This window comes from Diadema antillarum, unplaced genomic scaffold (assembly GCF_040938485.1).
Source record: "Diadema antillarum isolate AM-2024a unplaced genomic scaffold, OU_Dant_1.0 scf00000205, whole genome shotgun sequence".
Taxonomy (NCBI): domain Eukaryota; kingdom Metazoa; phylum Echinodermata; class Echinoidea; order Diadematoida; family Diadematidae; genus Diadema; species Diadema antillarum.
Genome location: NW_027271094.1, coordinates 46338 through 68518, shown reverse-complemented (window position 1 = coordinate 68518; position 22181 = coordinate 46338). Strand labels below are relative to the sequence as shown.

Genomic DNA, 22181 nt, shown 5'->3' with positions numbered 1-22181 from the left:
GCTTTCTTTCCAATATTTAGATAGGTTAGGAGAGTCCATTTGATTTGAGTTATACATCATTTTAAAGCTTAAAGTCTGCTCTTTCAAAATATGGTCTTAACTAAGAATTCATGTCTGGCAACTTTTTGTTTGTTTTGAGGTGCAGGGTCACATTTGGTAGCACATGTATACATCAAGTTTCAAGAAAAAGCCTTCAGGCATTGCATAGATATGGGGTAAGTAGTGAAATTTTGAGCATTTGACCTTGACCTTTGGCCTTGAGCATGTGCACCCAACAGCCGATAGGCACAACTTCGCCCACTCATACATATATACATGCCAAGTTCCATTAGGATACCTCAAATGTTTTTTTAGTTACGCTGTCCACAAAATTGATTGCAAATGGAAAGATGGACGGATGGACAACCCGAAAACATAATGCCTCTAGCGACACTTCAAGGCAAAGGCATAAAAATAATGCAACAAATGGATGAGATAAACTACAGGTGTTATAGTGTCATTTCACAGGGCTGCACACTGGCGCCGGTCCGACGGTCAAAGACCGGCAAGAGTCACTGTCGGACCGGTAACTTTTCAGGAAATCCACAAGTTACCGGTCCCGACATGACCAGTAAAAAAAAAAAAAAGCATTGGCGGGGTCAGTAGAAAGAAAAAGATCAGCCCCGATCAGGGAGAAACAGAATGCAAGATATTGCACTGTTCAACAAGTTTTACGCAAGTTTTCGTTTATGTCTACCGTTACAATTTGTAAAGTAAACATATATTAGTTTTGAGCACTAGCGGTCGACCAGTTATTCGCACTCGCTTGCGCATTGGCGCTGCTCGAGCACTGCCATGCCATGCAATACATGCAAAGGATGTACGGTACAATGTAACTGTTGAAATGCATGGATTGTAATTCCCCGATCCCCGTTTCTTTGTTCGTTTGCTTGCGATCGGCGGTCATGCCAGACAAAAAGCATTGATAGAAGCGCAAGAATTTCTGGGTCATTTTACTCATGATTTTTTTTAACGCAAGATCCATCCGATCCTGGCTTCGCAGCTGCGTGGCAGTTGACATGTTAGAACAATTGTGGCCCGCTACGACAAAATGATCCTAAAGTCGGGGGAGGTCGATTATTTGAAAAATGCATGATATTATACCCTAATCTTTCTGCTTTAAATTGATATATAACACATTTTATAAAAATAATCGGCTGCAGAGATATCGATGTTTCAAAGAGAGCATGTCGAGACGTCTGGAAAATCACTGTTTCGAGAAAAGCGCCCTAAAAGTCTTCCTTTCGACGCAATCGCGATCAAGGGACACGCAAGTCAGTTTTAACCTCTGGACAATAGAAGGTAAGCCCTAGCAACCCCCGAAGAGTTCATTCAAGCACATCAGCGTCGGCGGTCTCCTCACCAACCAATCAGTGACCAGGATGTGAGAAGCGGCTGAGCATAGCGCACCCCGCCCGCACGCACCAGTCGACTGGGCAGTGTGCGAGCTTCACGCTTCGGTTAGCAGCAAGTAGCAAACTGACCAATGAGATCACTCTGGTCGTTGTTAGGGGCGGAACCTATCTGTGGCGCTAAATCCAAATTTTCGAACCAGTTTCTGCTTCGTTGAAACGCCAAAAAACATGGCTCAGAAAAATGTTATTTTTTGGTCTTTCTTTTGATCATTTTGCTTCCAAATTTCGACAGATGATAGAAGACATGTTAGACTCCAATAGATATATCAAAATCAGAAAATCGTAAGTTTTGACCAATTTTAATGCTCTGACTTCGAACTCGATTTTCACGGCTTCGACCGTGCGCGACTTTCGGACCTTTTTGTTGTAGCGGGTCACAATTTACTTGTGCCGATTTTTAGAAAAAGTAAAAACATATTCTATATTCAGCGATACAGTAAATGAATATTTTCATTCGTTCAGAATGGTCTCATAATGAAGATAGGCGCGAAACGGATCATGAAATCGGCCCTTACAAAATGTGAAGAGATAATACAAGGGAGAAAAAAAAAATCATGAAATCATTGCAGTCCCGCTTTCATATTTGAGGTAGAAATCGTCCCAAAAAAGGATCATGAATTCGGCCGCGTCGTACACCTTTCAAAAGTTCATGTACGAAATTCGAAGAGATTATAGAGGAGAAAACAAAAATAAGGACACATTAATTTGGTGCGTGCATCATAAAAGATCAAAGCCGAATAACAATTCATGAAATCAATGCAATCCCATTGAAATTTGAGGAAATAAATAGGCGCAAAAAAGATCTTGAATTCAGTCCTGCATGCCGTGTTGGTTATCAAAAACGCATGCACAAATGCAACGAGATTATCGGGAGAAAAATAAAGAACGCATTTTCAACCATTCTAGCTGGTGCGTGCATCACAAAAGATTACAGCCAAAGTTATTCATGAAATCGCCACAATTCCGCTGATATTTGAGGTAGAAATAGGCGCAAAAAGTATCATGAATTCGGCGGTGTGGAACATTTTTAAAGAACGCACTTACGAAATTCGAAGAGTTTATCGGGAAAAATAAAGGACACATTTTCAACCCCTTTTGGCGCATGAATCATAAAAGATTACAGCCGAAGTAATTCATGAAATTGTCACAATCCCGCTGATATTTGAGGTAGAAATAGGCGCAAAAAGTATCATGAATTCGGCCGTGTGGTACATCTTTTAAGAATGCACTTAAGAAATTCGAAGAGTTTATCGGGAAAAAACAAAGGACACATTTTCAACCCCTTTTGGCGCGTTCATCATGAAAGAATACAGCCGAAGTAATTCATGAAATCATCGCAATCCCGCTGATATTTGAGGTAGAAATAGGCGCAAAAAGGATCGTGAATTCGGACGTGTCGTTTTCCCTTTATGTACGGAATGGGAAGAGATTATGGGGAGAAAAATAAAGAACGCATTTTCAACCATTTTAGCTGGTGCGTGCATCACAAAAGATTACACCCGAAGTAATTCATGAAATCGCCACAATTCCGCTGATATTTGAGGTAGAAATAAGCCCAAAAAGTATCATGAATTCGGCGGTGCTGATATTTGAGGTAGAAATAGGCGCAAAAAGGATCATGAATTCGGCCGTGTCGTATACCTTTATGTATGGAATGCGAAGAGATTATGGGGAGAAAAATAAAGAACGCATTTTCAACCATTCTAGCTGGTGCGTGCATCACAAAAGATTACAGCCAAAGTAATTCATGAAATCGCCACAATTCCGCTGATATTTGAGGTAGAAATAGGCGCAAAAAGTATCATGAATTCGGCGGTGTGGAACATTTTTAAAGAACCGACTTTACGAAATTCGAAGAGTTTATCGGGAAAAAATAAAGGACACATTTTCAACCCCTTTTGGAGCATGAATCATAAAAGATTACAGCCGAAGAAATTCATGAAATTGTCACAATCCCGCTGATATTTGAGGTAGAAATAGGCGCAAAAAGTATCATGAATTCGGCCGTGTGGTACATCTTTTAAGAATGCACTTAAGAAATTCGAAGAGTTTATCGGGAAAAAACAAAGGACACATTTTCAACCCCTTTTGGCGCATTCATCATGAAAGAATACAGCCGAAGTAATTCATGAAATCATCGCAATCCCGCTGATATTTGAGGTAGAAATAGGCGCAAAAAGGATCGTGAATTCGGACGTGTCATTTTCCCTTTATGTACGGAATGCGAAGAGATTATGGGGAGAAAAATAAAGAACGCATTTTCAACCATTTTAGCTGGTGCGTGCATCACAAAAGATTACACCCGAAGTAATTCATGAAATCGCCACAATTCCGCTGATATTTGAGGTAGAAATAGGCGCAAAAAGTATCATGAATTCGGCGGTGTGGAACATTTTTAAAGAACCGACTTTACGAAATTCGAAGAGTTTATCGGGAAAAAATAAAGGACACATTTTCAACCCCTTTTGGCGTGCGAATCATGAAAAATTACAGCCAAAGTAATTCATGAAATCATGGCAATCCCGCTGATATTTGAGGTAGAAATAGGCGCAAAAAGGATCATGAATTCGGCCGTGTCGTATACCTTTATGTATGGAATGCGAAGAGATTATGGGGAGAAAAATAAAGAACGCATTTTCAACCATTCTAGCTGGTGCGTGCATCACAAAAGATTACAGCCAAAGTAATTCATGAAATCGCCACAATTCCGCTGATATTTGAGGTAGAAATAGGCGCAAAAAGTATCATGAATTCGGCGGTGTGGAACATTTTTAAAGAACCGACTTTACGAAATTCGAAGAGTTTATCGGGAAAAAATAAAGGACACATTTTCAACCCCTTTTGGAGCATGAATCATAAAAGATTACAGCCGAAGAAATTCATGAAATTGTCACAATCCCGCTGATATTTGAGGTAGAAATAGGCGCAAAAAGTATCATGAATTCGGCCGTGTGGTACATCTTTTAAGAATGCACTTAAGAAATTCGAAGAGTTTATCGGGAAAAAACAAAGGACACATTTTCAACCCCTTTTGGCGCATTCATCATGAAAGAATACAGCCGAAGTAATTCATGAAATCATCGCAATCCCGCTGATATTTGAGGTAGAAATAGGCGCAAAAAGGATCGTGAATTCGGACGTGTCATTTTCCCTTTATGTACGGAATGCGAAGAGATTATGGGGAGAAAAATAAAGAACGCATTTTCAACCATTTTAGCTGGTGCGTGCATCACAAAAGATTACACCCGAAGTAATTCATGAAATCGCCACAATTCCGCTGATATTTGAGGTAGAAATAGGCCCAAAAAGTATCATGAATTCGGCGGTGTGGAACATTTTAAAGAACGCACTTACGAAATTCGAAGAGTTTATCGGGAAAAAATAAAGGACACATTTTCAACCCCTTTTGGCGCATGAATCATAAAAGATTACAGCCGAAGTAATTCATGAAATCGTCACAATCCCGCTGATATTTGAGGTAAAAACAGGCGCAAAAAGTATCATGAATTCGGCCGTGTGGTACATCGTTTAAGAACGCACTTAAGAAATTCGAAGAGTTTATATCGAGGAAAAAATAAAGGACACACTTTCAACCCCTTTTGGCGTGCGAATCATGAAAAATTACAGCCAAAGTAATTCATGAAATCGTCACAATCCCGCTCATATTTGGGGTAGAAATAGGCGCAAAAAGTATCATGAATTCGGCCTTGTGGTACATCTTTTAAGAACGCACTTACGAAATTCGAAGAGTTTATAGGGAAAAAATAAAGGACACATTATCAACCCCTTTTGGCGCGTGCATCATAAAATGTTACAGCCGGAGTAATTCATGAAATCGTCACAATCCCGCTGATATTTGAGGTAGAAATGGGCGCAAAAAGGCTTGGGAATTCGGCCCTGCATGTCGTGTACCTTTCAGAATGCATGCACAAAGGCGAAGAGAGTGTCGAGAGAAAAATAAAGAACCCCTTGTATCGCATGCATCAGAAAATATCACAGCTAAAATAATTCATTAAATCATCGCAATCCAACTGAGCACCAAGAGCAGGTTATGCAGCAAGTTCGTGCGCCAATGTTTAGAAAAAGTCACAAACGCATGATACGATCTGATTTTTGTTCATTATCATTTTACACTGTAATTCACGAACAAACATTCTATTTTTTTCTCATTTTTTGTAGTTTCTTATGCAATAAATAATTCAAGTTAAAAAAAATGTACATGGGGGGGGGGGGGCGGGGTACGTCCATAAAAACAAGAAAATAAGTTTGCAAGTAATTTAATGGGGTTTTTTAGGTTGCCGTTGTTGACCGGTAAGTTTTCTGTTCGGACAAGTAAAAAAAGGTAAAACGGGGCATCTACCGGTCCGACAGAAACATGTCGGACCGGCAGAAAGAATGGGTTAGTGTGCAGCCCTGCATTTCACATGGCAGCAATTATAATAAGACAGTAATTCTGGAGCTGTTTCACTTTTTATGCCTCCGCCACAAAGCTTGTAACAACTGACTGACACACGTGACTCATTTCAGCACTTCTAATTGGCTACATTCTTGAACCCATTTTATAAATCAAAATGCAAACCTAATAAGCTCTCAATCTCCTCTCCAACACTTAACATTTAAAAAAAAATCTATATTCACAGCCATTTGTCTGATTGTAAGAAGACTACTGTACTATCAAGAAAGGAAGTAGGCATTATGCAGGACTTGCTCATGTTATCACAAAAGCAGTCACTATGGCAAAAAAACAAGCTGCTATGCAAATGTTGGTATAACCAAGCAGCTAAACTTGAGTGTAAATATTGTGACTCTATTAAAATACAAACACACAACTCCATGTTTAACTTACCAGGTGAGACTGCTAGGACAGATCCTACATAGCCAGTCTCCTCCTTGAGTTCCCGAAGAGCTGCTTCTTCAATGTTCTCCATGGGATCTATCAAACCTGATACATTACAAAGAACACACATAAATACAGTATGCTAGAATGATCTAAGGTAACTCCATGCAATACAAGATGTAACAATCACATACACACACATACACACAAAATCTGCAATTTCATCTTCATTCCCCATCAAATACCCTGTACTATACAGAAGGCAATAAAACGTACCGTACCTCCTTTCATTCCCTGTATTTAGTCATATCTTATCATCTAAAGGGGCACTCCAGATGATTTTCATAATTTCACATCATATAGGCCATAAATCGACAGCTCCATGTATAGATTTGTGGAATTCATTGTGGTCCGTAAGACTAGGCATCCACTAGGGCAGGGACAAGATGCGGAAAGAAAATTTAGTAATTCTGCACTCATTCAGCAACCTCTCCGCACGTACTTCAAAGAGTCCGTTCACTGTCCTATACATGTCCGGGCATTTCCACACCTTCGGGGGAGAGAAAAATTTCTGCGTCCAAATTTTGAGTGAGACCAAGATTTGGATGTGGAAATGAATCTTCTGACACCTTTGGTAACTCTTGTGAGGACATCATCAGGACATCCTGTCTTTCCGTAACACTTCCGTCCCTTCCGCAAAGGCTCCTAAAAGGATCCTGCAATGCTGGCAGCTTCGCAAATGAAAACGGAAGACACCCGGCATGTGCTGTGCTGATGCGGATTGAGTGCTTTATTGACCTGGATTTTGTTTCAAAGTTGTACCATTCTGAAGAACTAATCTCATAGATTCTACAGGATGAATTACAGGACATATCTGCATTTAGTGGAAGAGAACTTTGAAGAACTTTATTTGTGGACTGCCTCAGTTTCTTTGAGTTTGTGCCAGAGCCATGTTCAGCTGCAGAAACTGCAACAGCTACCTGGTCATGCATTGTTTGGACCTACAACCCCCCAGCACCTGTGGAATAAATGCATCAGTCTAATCTTTCCGACAATGAGTCCTATTTATCCTGTTGTTGTTACTGCCCTTGGCATTTTAGCCTGCCTGAAAGTGGGAGGGGAATGTGCTAATCTCCCATCCTTACATCACAATGAGCGTGTTTCTCCTGAGCAATGAAAATTCGAGGTGATGCGAGGTGATGCGAGGTGATTCGCAGTGATACGTGGCGATGCACGGTGACACCTCGAATTTTTCCCCAGTAGAAACAGATCGGGTAGTGGCCAGTGTGTGGTGATGCGAGGTGCTCCGTCGTCCACCTTTTGAGGTGGTCAATGCGCGGTGATGCGAGGGACGATTTTCAGTAGAAACACATCGAATTATTGGGAGCTTTCGCCCCGCGCTTTTCAATCGGTTCATCGCACACTCACTTGTGTACACAGCAACTGTAGTTTCGCACACATCATGCCTTGTACCAACTCCTACTAAATACATCAGGTGGTACATGTGAATTGCGAGCATTCATCGTCTATTGTTTGCATGCCCAACAGCCTATCATACTATAATTATACTCGTCTCGAAGTTGTAGATTCCCTAATTCGTTTTCGCTGGAATACTAACGTATGTCGGAGCCCTGGGAGAGCATTAACTGGACCCTTGACCGCAACGATTCCTAATAACCAAGTGGCAGGAAATGTTGGTGAGGGGCATTTTGGACGAAAAGACTAAACGAAATTCAGTGGCCTACCACAAAATAGCAGAGGCAGCTCAACCCGATCTGTGACCAGAAAATACGCGACTTTCGGATTCACCGCATTTAGCATGTCACCTCGCATCACCGCATATTTTATTGCTCAGTAGAAACACTCGAGTGGTCGTAAAATACGAGCTGATGTGGGAGACAAAATTCACGGTGATGTGAGGTGATGCGAGGTGCTCTCTGTAGAAACACGCTCATTGCGCAGCAGCCATTCATAAGGAAACAGTTTCTTCAAAGAAGAATTGCCTACTGTGCGAATGGGTCAGCGACTCTGCAATGTCAGCTGCTGAGAGATGGTGATGTACACCCTAACCCAGGTCCTGATGAGCATGAATTCAACAGGGAATCAACATGCAAATCATTATGTCAACCAAAATATACTTCACAAGATTTACTGGAGCTGCAACATGGAAGTAATCATCTCTTGCCCAAACATGTGTATGCTATCTTCAAGCAGTAGCACTGCTTAGACATTGCATATCCTGCTGCTTAACTTACGTGTGATCCTCCCAAAGATACTCCAATCTCTGTTATCACTTCACCAAGTTGTTGTGTAAAGCATCTTAGAAGAAATGGGCAGTTCAGCAATCTCACTTATCCTTCAGTCTTCTCTTGCAATTTTTTCCAAGCTACGTTTTTACGCTCCCTGCGCAATAAGTCAATTGCAGTGTGTGACTATGCATGCAATAGTAAGGCAGATTTGTATGCTTTCACAGAAACTTGGCTCACTGATAAAGATTTGGCTGTCATTGGTGATATTGTTCCTACCAGATACAAAATCAGTTATAGGCCTAGAACAGGCCGTCGGGAGGTGGTACAGCATTGATGTATAGAGACAATTTGCAAGTTAAGAAAGTAGATGAGGGCAAAGAAACCTTATTCTGAACTACACCAAATTTCATTTAAAGTTTTGTTTGTTTGTTTGTGTTTTTTTTTTGCATGAGTTCAGTGAGTTTCTACAACCTCATCTCTTGTAAAATCCCTCTCATAAAATAGTAACAGGTGATTTCAATGTTCATTTTGATGTGATCGATAATTTGGATGCAATAGCTCTCCGAGAATTGCTTGAGTCTCTTAGTCGTTCACAGCATGTAGATGTCAGTGTTCATACTCATGGTCACACTTTATCTTATCCTCAGTAGAAGTTCAGATGACATGGTTGTTGGAAAGTCTTGGGCTGATTCACTGGTTGCCGATTATATGTCAGTCATTGCTTCATTCGTGCGACGATAGAGGGAGATGGCGGAAACATACTGCATCAGTGATCGCCAACGGGCAGTGACGTCCATGGCAGAACAGAGAGAGATGTGTTATTTGAGAACACAAAAACAACCAGTAGAAGTAAAGAAAGTTGTGTGTATCATACCCCTTTCATAAACTCAATAATGCGGATAACATCCGCATCATTTGGTTGTAAAATCGGAGCGGGGGAAGAATAATCCGCTTTTTTTCGACCCTTCTATTATCCGCATAATAGCAGCATCGGGACCAGATTTGGAGTTTATGAACGCAAACCCAAATAATGCGGATAATTGCCGGGGTGCGGTCAAATATCACCTGTCTTTCCCGCAGGAGGGACGTGTGCAGTCACCATGACGATTATCCCCCTTTTTCAGGATGGGCGCTCGTAAAAATAATGCAGATAATTTTCAGAGTTTGTGAACGCATTTGTTATTGAAATGTCCGCATTATTCTTAGGCGGATAATTGGAGGGTGAGTTTATGAAAGGGGTATTAGAATGATGATTATAGGAGTATACAGAATATGACTTTGTCTGTAATGAATCATGCCCAACAAGATAATGAATGTATAACTGAGAATGCTGCTGATCAGAAAAAGTTGTTTCATATTGCAAAATCTTTGTTAAATATGAAGAAGTCCATATTTGATTTACCACTACACATCAATAATGAAAACTTTTCAACAGAGCTAAGTGTGTATTTTGAGCAGAAAGTAGTGAAAATGTGTGACGACATTCACTTGAAAAGAGCAGCTAGAATCCCTACCAATCTTCTCATACAGTAGTTCAAAATAAGTTGTCACAGTTTTCCCCGTTACGTGCATATGATGTGCAAAAGTTGGTCCGGAAGTTAAACAAGAAGATATGTACATTGGATCCAATACCCACAAAGCTGGTTATAAGGAGCACTGACATTCTATTACCAGTGACAAGTGAACACTTTCAGAGGAATTGGAAATTGGCTATAGTTAGACCAAATTATTGAAAAAGCCCGGTGCAGATTTAAAGTTTACAAATTGCAGACCCGTTAGTAATTTGCAATATGTGTCCAAATTGGTTGAAGCAGCAGTAGCAGCTCAAATTCAGCAACATCTTGGAAATAATGATTTACTACCATCAGTGCAGTCAGTATATAGCCAAAACCACAGCACAGAAACAACCTGTTAAAGGTGACAAATTATTTGCTGTTTGCCATTTGAATAAGCAACAGGTGGTATTTTTGGTTCTATTGTATACTGGACATGAGTGTAGCTTTTGATTTAATCAGACACGACATCCTTGTGAACATTCTCCAAACACATTTTGGAATAACTGACAAGGCACTGTTGTGGTCTAAGTCTTATTTGAATAATAGGAGACAGAGGGTTCAGGTCGATTCCAGTATGTCCATGGAGTTTGATGTACCCTGGGGTGTACTCCAAGGCACCCCTCTAGGTCCCCTTCTCTTTACTTTGTATGCTAGTAGGTTGTTCCATGAAATCCAACACAATTTCCCAAAAGTAATGTGTCATACCTATGTGAATTACACAGCTGTACATATCCTTTTCACCTATTGCAGCAGATGAGAATTATTCTGTGTCCATTATAGAGCGATGTATTATGCATCTTTACAAATGGTTGTTATCCAATAATCTTCTACTCAATGATAAGAAAACTGAATTCGTAACATGTGGCACTCAACAGCAAGTTTCAAAATCATGCACTGAAAGCCTAAAAGTGATTGATGTTGATATTTTTCCTGTTGATTCTGCACAAAATCTGGGAGTGTGGTTTGATTCACGCCTAGCTTTTGACAGACATATCCCTGAACTATATAAGAATTCATTTTATCATGTTTTTAATATTGCACATATTCTCAAAAGCATTCGACACAGGAAAGCACAGAAAACAAAAATCATCCATGCATTTGTCACAAATACAGTGTAGATTGCATTATTGTAACAACTTTACCCGCCAATCAGTTAGGTAAACTACAGTTGTACAAAGGGTGCGAAATGCATGTGCCAGATTAGTTTGCAATTCTCCCTGTTTTTCTCATTGTAGTCCACTATTACGTGCGTTACATTGGGTTGCTTGTAAAGAAGAGATTTAAAACTCTGTTGATCATATAGAGCTATTCATGGTACAGCACCAGTGCACACACAGGAACTTGAAGAGTTAAAATCATCATTTCAAATACTCTACCATCTCCAAAGTTCATGGGATCAAACACTGTTGAAATATATCACAGAAATCAAAAGCTACTCTTGGTGACAGGGCATTCTTGTATGCTGTGCACACAAAAATTACGGAATTATCTCCCTCTGATTGTAAGGCAAGCAGCTATGCCTACAGTTAATGAGTTTAAGATCAGGTTAAAAACTCATCTTTTGAACAATGCATTCTATGATTGAATTATGTATGTCGTGATTAATACTTTGTAATGCACAGTACAGTATATTTCATTTCATTTTATTTCATTCTCCTTTTTCCAACAAAACACAACACAGTATGAATTAGGTTATTATCACAATCGTATACACACAACTTACAAATGATATCAAATGATACAATAATAAAGTAACATTTTATGTATACGCAAAATAATACAAGTCTTTGTTTCAGTTGAAAAAAAGGAGAACTGAGAGGTCCACTAAAAAGCAAGCTTGTAGATTGTGAACCACTCAAGAAACTCTAACTAAATACTTATTTGTACATGCTGGACACAAGTATGATTTGCACAAGACGGAAACAAACGGGAGACACACAATAACATGACACGACTAGACAGAAAGGTGGAAAATGAAATGAAGGAAGGAAGACAGACAGAGAATGCCTACACGCTGATCAAAGAAACGAAAGAGAGAATTGAAGAGGGAATTGAAGAAATTCTTTAAACAGCCGGTGGTTGCATACAGCTGTGTAGAAATTATAATGGCTATTTCATAAATTAACGAATTCAGAAATCAATTGATTGATGGTTGGATGATAAACCCTGTGGTTGTTGGAACTTGATTAACAAAAACGAACATCAGAGAGGGTTTAACAGAAAGGATTTCAACTTACGCTTAAAGGAATACAAAGAAGGAGAATTTTTTATTTCGCTACTTAATGAATTCCAGAATCTAGGGCCTGTGTATATAAATGTATTCTGAGCCAATAATGTTCTCAGAAGAGGTAGATGAAACTCAGAAGATTGTCTGGTGGGATAATTATGGAAAAATTGATTCCTTGCAAACATTGAATCGAATATACAGGGAAGTGCATTTGTGTTGAAATTAAACATAAACTGTCCAAGTTGAAAAAAATACAAATCTTTGATTTTTAAAATCTTATATTTAGTGAATAATGGATCTGTATGGGAACGTGGCGGGACGCCACAAATAACATGAAGTGCCTTTTTTTGTAATACCAGTAATCTATCTAGTAAAGTTTGATGAGCGTTACCCCATGCTAAAAGACCGTAGTTAAGATAAGGTAAAATTAAAGAGAAATATAACGTCAGCAAAGAAGACAATGGAATATGAAACTTAAGTCTATTAATGATTCCAATATTACGTGATATTATTGTACTTTATGTTAATAATATGTGGCCTCCATGAAAATTTATCGTCTACTGTAATCCCCAGGAATTTTATATGAGATACGCGTTCTATTTGAATGTCATCAAAAATAATCTCTTTACGTAAAACTTCTGTAGAGTTACTAAATAACATATACTTAGTTTTCAAAAGATTAAGAGATAATTTGTTAGCTCTTATCCATTGGGTCACTTTTTTTAATTCGGAATTAACTATGTGCACGAGTTCATCTGGATTTTGATGTGAAAAGAAAACATTTGACTCATCAGCAAAAAGTATAAATGACAACACGTCGGATGATCTGCAAAAATCATTGATATAAATGATAAAAAGTAAAGGACCTAATAAGCTACCTTGTGGGACGCCACATTTAATGAATTCGAGACTTGAAACGTTCTCGTTCAGAGATACGTATTGTTTGCGGTTTTGCAGGTAGCTCCTGAACCACTCCAAGGCCTTCCCCCTTATCCCATAATGAGACAACTTGTAAAATAAGATTTCATGATTTATTGTGTCAAAGGCCTTGGAGAAGTCCAGGAATATACCAATAAGATGAGAATGATTATCAATAGTATGCGCTGCGTGGTCGATAAACTTCAAAAGGGCATGAATGGTACTGTGTTTTTGACGAAACCCAAATTGAGAATTTGTAAAAACGTTATGAAAAGTTCAAAAATTAATTGTTCTTTTAAATATCAATTTTTCCAAAACTTTAGATAAAGATGAAAGGAAATGGGCCTGTCATTACTCATATCAGAACTATCGCCTTTTTTGAATAAAGGGAAAACCTTAGCTATTTTCATAAAATCAGGAAAAACACCACATGATATAGATCTATTAAAAATATGTGAAAGTGGGTCAGCGATTGAAAATATAATTCCCTTTAAAATAAAATTACTTATGTCATCGTAACCAGCACTTCGCTTGTCATTCATTGCAGTAACAATATCAATAACTTCATATTTCGTAGTTGGAACAAAAAAGATAGAACTTGGGTTTGGTTGACCTAAAAATGTTGAAAATGCGTATTTGACTGTGGTACCCTTCTAGCCAAATTCTCCCCAATCATTGAAAAATAAGAGTTAAAAATATCAGCTATGTCACTTGGATCTTCATATATTTTGTTGCCATATCTTATTGTTGTAATATTTGATTTCTTTTTTGATATATTCATGGCCTGGTTCAAAACCTTCCATGTATTCTTCATATCATGTTTATATTTTTCTAACTGAAACATATAATATTTCCTCTTTTCTAACCGTATAATCTTAGTTAAAGTATTTCTATAGGAAGTATATTTTTCTTTTGACTTCTCAGTTTTTTCCATTTTGAATTTATAACATAGCCTATTTTTCCTATTGATTGAACGAAGAAGAGATTTTGATATCCACGGAAATCTGGGGGATGTTTTATAATTAACTAACTTATCTTTTGATTTAGGTATATACTCATCTAAACAATTACTAATTATCCCTGAAAAATTGTTAAATGATATATTAACGTCATCACTATCGTAAACACTAGACCAATCAGCCCTTTCTAGGCTAGCACCAAGGCTAGCCAAATTTTCTGGTGTAGCTCTACGTCTGGTTGGAGAAAAACCAAATTTATTTACCGAATACCCGAGATCAAAACACGCTATAATAGGGAAATGATCAGTCATATCAGATAAAATAATAGAAGAGTTTAAAATTTGCAATACATTAGTGAAAACATTATCAAGAAGGGTGGCGGAATGATTTGTAACACGTGTGGGTTTCGAAATTAATGGCAAATATGAGGCTGACAAAAATATTTCAAAAAATTCTTGTGACGTATTATCATAATTTTTAATCAAATCAATATTAAAATCACCCATTATAAAAATATTTTTATTTACCAACAGGGGATTTTTTAATAAATTTACAATACAACTCAAAAAATCTTTAGGATTAGAACTTGGGGGTCTATAAACAATACCAACAATAATGTTTTTATTTTGCGGAATGGAAATTTCCACAAACAAGGACTCTATAGTATCATTCATAATTTGTAATTCCTCACAAACAGTAAACTCAAATTTCTGTGATAAATAAAACGCAACACCCCCACCCGTCCTATTCACTCTATTATTGACAATTAACTCATAACCATTTAATGCGTATGGTAAATTAATATCAGAAGATAACCATGTTTCCGTTAAACCTATTACAGAAATTTGTTTTTTCATTTGATTACCTAATAATATCTGTAAATCATCAAAATGCTTATTTATACTCCTGATATTCAGATGTAACATTGAAAATGTACTTTCTGAAAAACTTTTGACAAGATCTGTGAATTGATCAACTGTAACATACTTTGAAGAAATATGGGAGGAATCATATTCACAATCGTAATCATCATATAAATCTTTCGAAGATAAATTAACATTATTGGCAATGAGGTTATCAAAAGTAGCAGAAGAACGTGAATTTATCCGACTTAATTCTGTAGGGGAGCATCTAAACAAATCATAGAGTTCATCATCATTAAGGGAATCAAACGCTGAATTGAGTTGACTAGCCATAAGGAGGAGCATAAAATCCAAAATGAAAGCATATCAACTGCCGGGGTTGAGGTATAAGATATTTTGACATACATGTAGGTGAAGCACAAACAATTCTGGTTTCGCGAATCGTACAGCAAGTAGGCAAATACACATAAACAGAGAATTCTGAAAAAGAAGATAGGTGAGAGAGGACAAACACAAGGAAGATGACAGAGAAAGAAGGACAGAAAGACAACATACATACATACGCAAATCGTGTCGTAACATGAGAATTGAACATTGCTAGTCTCAAATCAGATAAATTTTCAAAGTAGGGGACAAAAAGGACAACTAAACACGGTTAACGGTTTTTTTTTTTAGTAAACAGTAGCAAACACGGAAAAGGTAGTCATGTACATACGAAAAAAAGGGAAGAAATCAAATATATCAAACTATATTCCTTGATTATTGTGAGGTAATCAGAATCATATATAGTGGGAATAAAACTTAACTGGATAACTTAATGGGACAGTCATGCATACATGTAACACATGACTGTTCACATTATAAACAAAGGGTTCTTTATCCCAATGTAGTAGGCTGCATACCGGGACACAGGGTAAGTGACCACGACTCCATTAATGTGAACAGCATACAAACAGAACCTACCCACACGTAAGCTCAAACAAATGAAAAGTAGCCGTGAACATTCTTGGGGTCGATGAACGAATCACTATTGAGAAAGAAAAAAGCTACAAAGCCAGAAGTTTTAGGAGAGTGTTTACAGACTTAGAACATAACTGGAAAAAATTTCCCGGTGTCTGACAACCGTACACAGATCTCTGTTATATAACATTTTAACACAACTGCAATCTGTTCAAATTAGCATTATAACAGAACTGCATAACTATGAGATGCGTGTGTGTGTGTGGCAGGTTGACATTGTGATGCAAACTTATAAGGATAATAGTAATGAGGAAAAAAAATCAGATCGTTTGATTATATTACAGTAGCTGCGCAATATAAATTTATCCTTCATCATTATTACAGAAATGCAAGTGCATGAAGCCGCTACGGACATTTGTGGTAAGGAAATGAAAGAGTCAACAGATTCCTACAACCAGAACGATTTTGAAAGTGAAAAATCAATACAGCATTATGCCTATGAAACATAGAAACACAAAGAAGGGGGAGGGGTGAGGTCCCCATCCTAGCCCCGCAGCCGAACCTCTCTTCCTCTGATGAGGAACAGGCATAATGTCAGCATTTCCTGGTTCCCAATGAAGAAGGCACAGCTAAAGGCAGTGGAAACTCTGTCAACAATAACTAGGAAGAAGAGGAGGCAGCCCCCTCTGCTCCAAGTAAACCGTTTTTTGTTTTGTTTCGTTCTTTCCAGAAATCATTTTCATTTGAGGGATTTTTAATAGTTGCCATTACATAGTACATTGTTTGTACTATGGTGGAACTAGGTCAAAATCTTTTTTTTTTCAATTATTTTTATACTTGTGTCAAAGTACTAAGTTTGCTACAGCTACTGGCCATTCGAGCATTGAGAATTACGGATTTCTGGGATGAACACTGTCCTAGGGCCTTCTATAGCTCAGTCGGCAGGGCACCAAGCTAGCAATCCAGAGGTCTCTCGTTCGAAGCTGGACAGAATCCCATTTTCTTTGCTCATTTTTCCACTAATAAGTTATATTCATTTTCTGGTCAGTTTCCTTCAGTTTGCCTTTGTTAAGTACTAAGTTCTAAGCTTGAAAAACTTGCTAAAATTGGACCATCCTAACCCATTCAAAGGGGGTCGTGACCAGGACCAGTGCTATCTTGCATCTCTCACAGCTTGTATTTAAAGCAATAAGGCAAAGTCATACTTGCCAACTCTACCGCATTTGGTGGTAGACTACCGCTTTTAAAAGATTTCATTAGCATTCAAGCTAGCGCTGCTCGCATAGGCATCCTGGATTCTACTGCTTTCTCAAATGAAAATGTTGGCAAGTATGCAAAGTGAATTTCAGCTGGTGTGACCTCCATGTGCTCATGACGGCTATAGCAGTCAAATGAGAAAAATTGAAAGTCGCCTCCAAATTTACAACTTTGCCCTATTTCCTTATACTGTCCGCATTATAACTTATCGTTATCAGCAACTCATCCTAATTGTTCTTGTTCATAATTGTACCACTCCTGGTGTAATCCTATATGTTAATGCTGTCCGACTATGATTAGTATATTCCGGGGTATTTCACACTGTCCCTGAGTGATTCCGAGAACACTCCTAGGAATGTCTGCAGTCAGTCCACAGAGATTACTAGGAATGTCCCAGGACAAGCCGATTCGCACACTTTTAAGCGTCTGATGCAGACAGGATGCCAAAATGACAGAATTTGCTAGCCTGCAACCTAGTGGACATTAGCCCTAAGCAGAGAAACCAATACTCTGAAAAACCTAAACAAATACACTGAACAATGTAAATGTAGTTTTAGGCTCATATGTTTCAGAAATGCAGCAGTATAATTCCATTACAATACCGCTTCAGGGCTGCCAACTCTCACACATTGATCATGAGAATCGAACACGTTTTGACCAAATCTCACACTTTCACGCTGATCTAACATCATCTCACGCACAGACAAAAAACAAAACAAAACAAAAACTAGAAATGTCGCTACAGCGACTGGTTATACCCCCGCCAAACAACATTTCATAAGCTTTGGTCAAAAAACTGAGGAAGTAGTTAAATTCACAAGATCTTTCCTTGATCTTCTGCCATTAATATGCCGTTACCATGGCAACGTACTTTCGGGTACTGTCGAAAAATGCGTCTTGCACATCTACAACCAAAGGCACACATCTGTACCAAATTTCATGGAAATTGGGCAAAAACTGAGGAAGTAGTTTGCAACACAAAATTTTCCATCATTTTGGCTCATAATATGTGAGCTGTTACCATGGCAACATACTTTTTGTCACTGTCAAGAAATGTGTCATGCTGACCTATATCCTAAGACAAACATTCAATATGAATTCCATGAGAATTGGAAGAACACTGATGAAGCAGTTTTGCCATGAAGCATTTTGCCCTATATTTTACCAATAACATGCCGTTACCACGGCAACGCACTTTTTGCCACTGCGGAAATATGTGTCTTGCACATTAACATATTCAGATGAACATCTGTACCTAATTTCATAAAAATTGATCAAAAACTGTGGGAGGAGTTCGCGACGCAAGATTTGTACCCATTTTTGCCCATAATATGCCGTTACCATGGCAACGTACTTTTGGGTACTGTCAAAAAATACGTCTTGCACATCTACAACCCAAGGCACACATCTGTGCCAAGTTTTATGGGAATCGGTTGAAAACTGAGGAAGTAGTTCGCGACGCAAGATTTGCAATGGACCGACCGCCCGACCGACCGTCCGCTGATTCCTATATACCCCCTTCAAACTTCGTTTGGCGGGGGTATAATCATCAACGTTTTGATAAACCCGTGCATGCAAAACCCCATCTCCATAATGATCTTCAACGCAGTCAAGTTCATTTTCCCCCGTATCAATATCATATACAGTTGAACCTCTCGTATCCGGACAAGTCGGGACCGAGGCTCATCCGGATAAGGGATTTGGCCGGATACGGGAGACTCAATGCTTTATACATGTACTGATATACATACACATGTACTGATGTAGCCCATTGTAGTACCACATGTAGTAATGTGTATACTGCAACCTTTTCATTGTTACACTCAGTAACAGACCCCAAAATAGAGGTTCGTGTTTGCAAGAATGAAATCATTTTCTTTTATAAATTCTTGGGATGATTTAGCTAAATAATTATTAAGAAATGTATCAAGCAGATCTTGAAAATAAATAGTACGAGTCGAAGAAACTACACTTCAAAATTCGATCATCACAGCTCGGCAAAGTCGACTGTAGGTCGCCATTGTTAGATGGTCTCCCTCTTTCTCTTTGTGTGTATACTGTGTGTGAACAATTTTTGAGTGTTCAATATCATTCGTTGCTCAGCCAATGACTCGAAACAATGCATGTCTATCTAGTCATATCGACGGCTGTGTATGGACCTACGGTGGCAATGCGATATGAGAGGACTTGAGCGCATAATCTGTCCATGTTTTTGCGATGATTTGGGGGTGTTTGGAGATGGTAAAATGTCTGAAGGTAAGCAATTTGGAAGAAAATTTGATGTAATGTATGTTAATCATGTTGGAAGTAATATGTAATTCATGTGTGTTTGTGTAGGAGTTCTCAAGGAGTTGGGAATCCTCCTTTCCTCCCGTAATTATTTCTAAAAAAAATCACGGCGAGATTGCATCCGTATAATAGAGAGATCCGGATAAAGGGAGGCTTGATAAGAGAGGTTCAACTGTATCAGTACTTTAGTTTTAGGCTGGTTTACCGCGCAATCAAAGACCAAACAATGTGATTGGCGGTCATGATATGGTCGTACCTGAGAAACATGCGCTCGCTCTCCCAAGTCCGACCATCATCCCAACCTGTGAATGTTGTGCTGCGTACATACTTTACATAATACAGACATGCTATGCACGCCATGTCTTTTGTCAGTCACATTGATATTACAGAAACATCCAAGTTATGCTGAGTCGAGGGGAAGTTGCAATCCAATGTCTTTTGTTAAACATATCAATGCTTTAGCAAAGATTGACAGATGAGGTCATAACGAGAATCTTGGTTTGAAAGTTTTTTTTTTTAATTGTGGGCATGTCCAAGTAATCTAAAAAAAAAAAATAGAAAAAAAAATGATTAAAAAACTAACAGCACCAGTGGAAATCCATGGGTCTGAGGGCCTTATATCTTTTTCATATTCAATTTTTCACATTTTTATTGATTAAATAATTAAATAAATAAATTTTTTCATTCATATTTATTTTCCAACGCTATGAGAGAAAAAATTAGAATATTTTCACCTTTGTTTCCTAACTCCTTTTGCTTGTTTTTAATACACAAGTTTGTTTGATGGATCATAGAACCACCCGTTTATCTGCTTTAGATGGTCTTTCATTATTATTATTATTATTATTGTTATTATTATTATTATCATTATTATTATTTTGGGGGAATGAGAGATCATAGCCATTAGGTTTTTGGACGCATTACTATACGGATGAATCAAGTCGTCAAGGACTGTGAATATGTTTTTGTTTTTTTCCATCAGGTGAAAGTTACTCTACGCTTGATAAAAGGTTCAAACAGACATCATCAATTATATTTATTTTCAAACATAAAAAAACACCCATTTGTGTCTCTTCCCCCCACTCTTTTTTGATGGATCATAGAACCCCCCCCCCCATTCATCTGCTTCAGACTGTTTTATTGTCATTATTATTATTACTACTACTACATGATCTTGTGCTGAGTAGACATACTTCATGAAATTCTAGCATTTTTGTTGCTGTTGTTGTTGTGCTTTTCCCCTTAAGCTCACTATTCCACTGCACAGTTCTACCAATGATGAGATAGAGAGGGAGAGATAACGGGGAAGGGAGATATCCTAGGCAAATTTCCAGAGAGTTATTGTCTTGAAATTTTTGTACAGTTTCAAGACTATCACTTTCATTCATTGTAGCGTAGCATTACACAACTGACATGTATTAACTATTTCCCCAACCCCTATGCTGTAGGTTGTAGGGATCTACTGCAGTCAATGCAAGCGAGTCATTGAGTCAACTCTCGCGAGTCTCATAACATGTACACACAGTAACTGTAAAGTGTAATGGCCAACACGATTCTAGGACATGCTCGTCACCTTGGCCCGAATTCACAAAGTTGGTACAATTGAAACCATAGTTTAAACCATGTACAATTTGTATTGAGCGCCAAGTGTTACATGGCCTATTTCATTACGAAATCAGTCATTTCGCCGACGAAATTTTCATTTAGTCAACAAAATGTTGTCATTTCGTTGACGAAATGACTGATTTCACTACAAAATAGGCCATGCGACACTTGGCGCTCAATACAAATTGTCCACGGTTTAAACCGTGGTTTCAATTGTACCACCTTTGTGAATTCAGGCCTTTGAGTTAACATTACAACATCCTAAATACGGTTAGGAATCCTGTGCATTTGTTGAAGTTTGATACAATAGGCCTACAGTGTATCACTACATATAGTGAAGGGATACAGCGATAATCTGACAGGCTGCCCCAGGTTGCTCGTTCTGCATGCGCAGCAGTAAGCGAATGGTCTTGTGTGGTAACGACTGGCACGGCCATGTCCCAGTAAAGTGGATATTTAGCCATCCTAAACAGTCTGAGTACAATGATACCCGATTTTAGAGTAAACTCAATGACTTACCCGAGGTGCACAGAATCCTGTAGTTGTGCAAAAGCAGGAAAGTACAATAAAATACAGCATTCATAGCTTTCAATTGGGCTCGCCCATAGCGAAATATGCAAGCTCCCGTGTATTACCGTGGTGCACGCACAACACAGGCACAATAGAATACATTATTTGTTATACATCATGCAGGCCACTCTGCGATACCCGTTTGTGCATGTACACTGTCTCTGCGAGCAATCAGCTAGGCGATCAAAAAAGAGTCCAGTGCCATTGCTGAAGTGTACATGTGACTGCGCACGATGGCCGAAAGAGTCCAGTACACAGGGAGTGCATCCAATGTCCTGTGCATTGTCTGCGACGCAGGCACAATACACACACAGCTGTAGCCCACACACTGCGATACCCACAATACATCGTGCGTGTGTGTCCATCAAAGATGACAGAGCTTTTGCTGCCTATCATCTTTAGTGTCCCGCTGTCTCTGCAAGCGAATAGCTGGACGA

The 22181-nt window shown here is 38.6% G+C and overlaps 1 protein-coding gene across 1 annotated transcript in view; it reads right to left on the bottom strand.

Moving 5' to 3' along the window:
* Positions 1-22181, bottom strand: part of LOC139724020 (ADP-sugar pyrophosphatase-like) — a gene marked incomplete at its 5' end in the record, with an annotated part of 131155 nt that overhangs the window by 74639 nt on the left and 34335 nt on the right. Inside the window, one exon of the mRNA XM_071635218.1 lies at positions 6301-6396. Within this exon, the coding sequence (XP_071491319.1) occupies positions 6301-6396 (96 nt within the window). The remainder of the gene's footprint in view (positions 1-6300; positions 6397-22181) is intronic.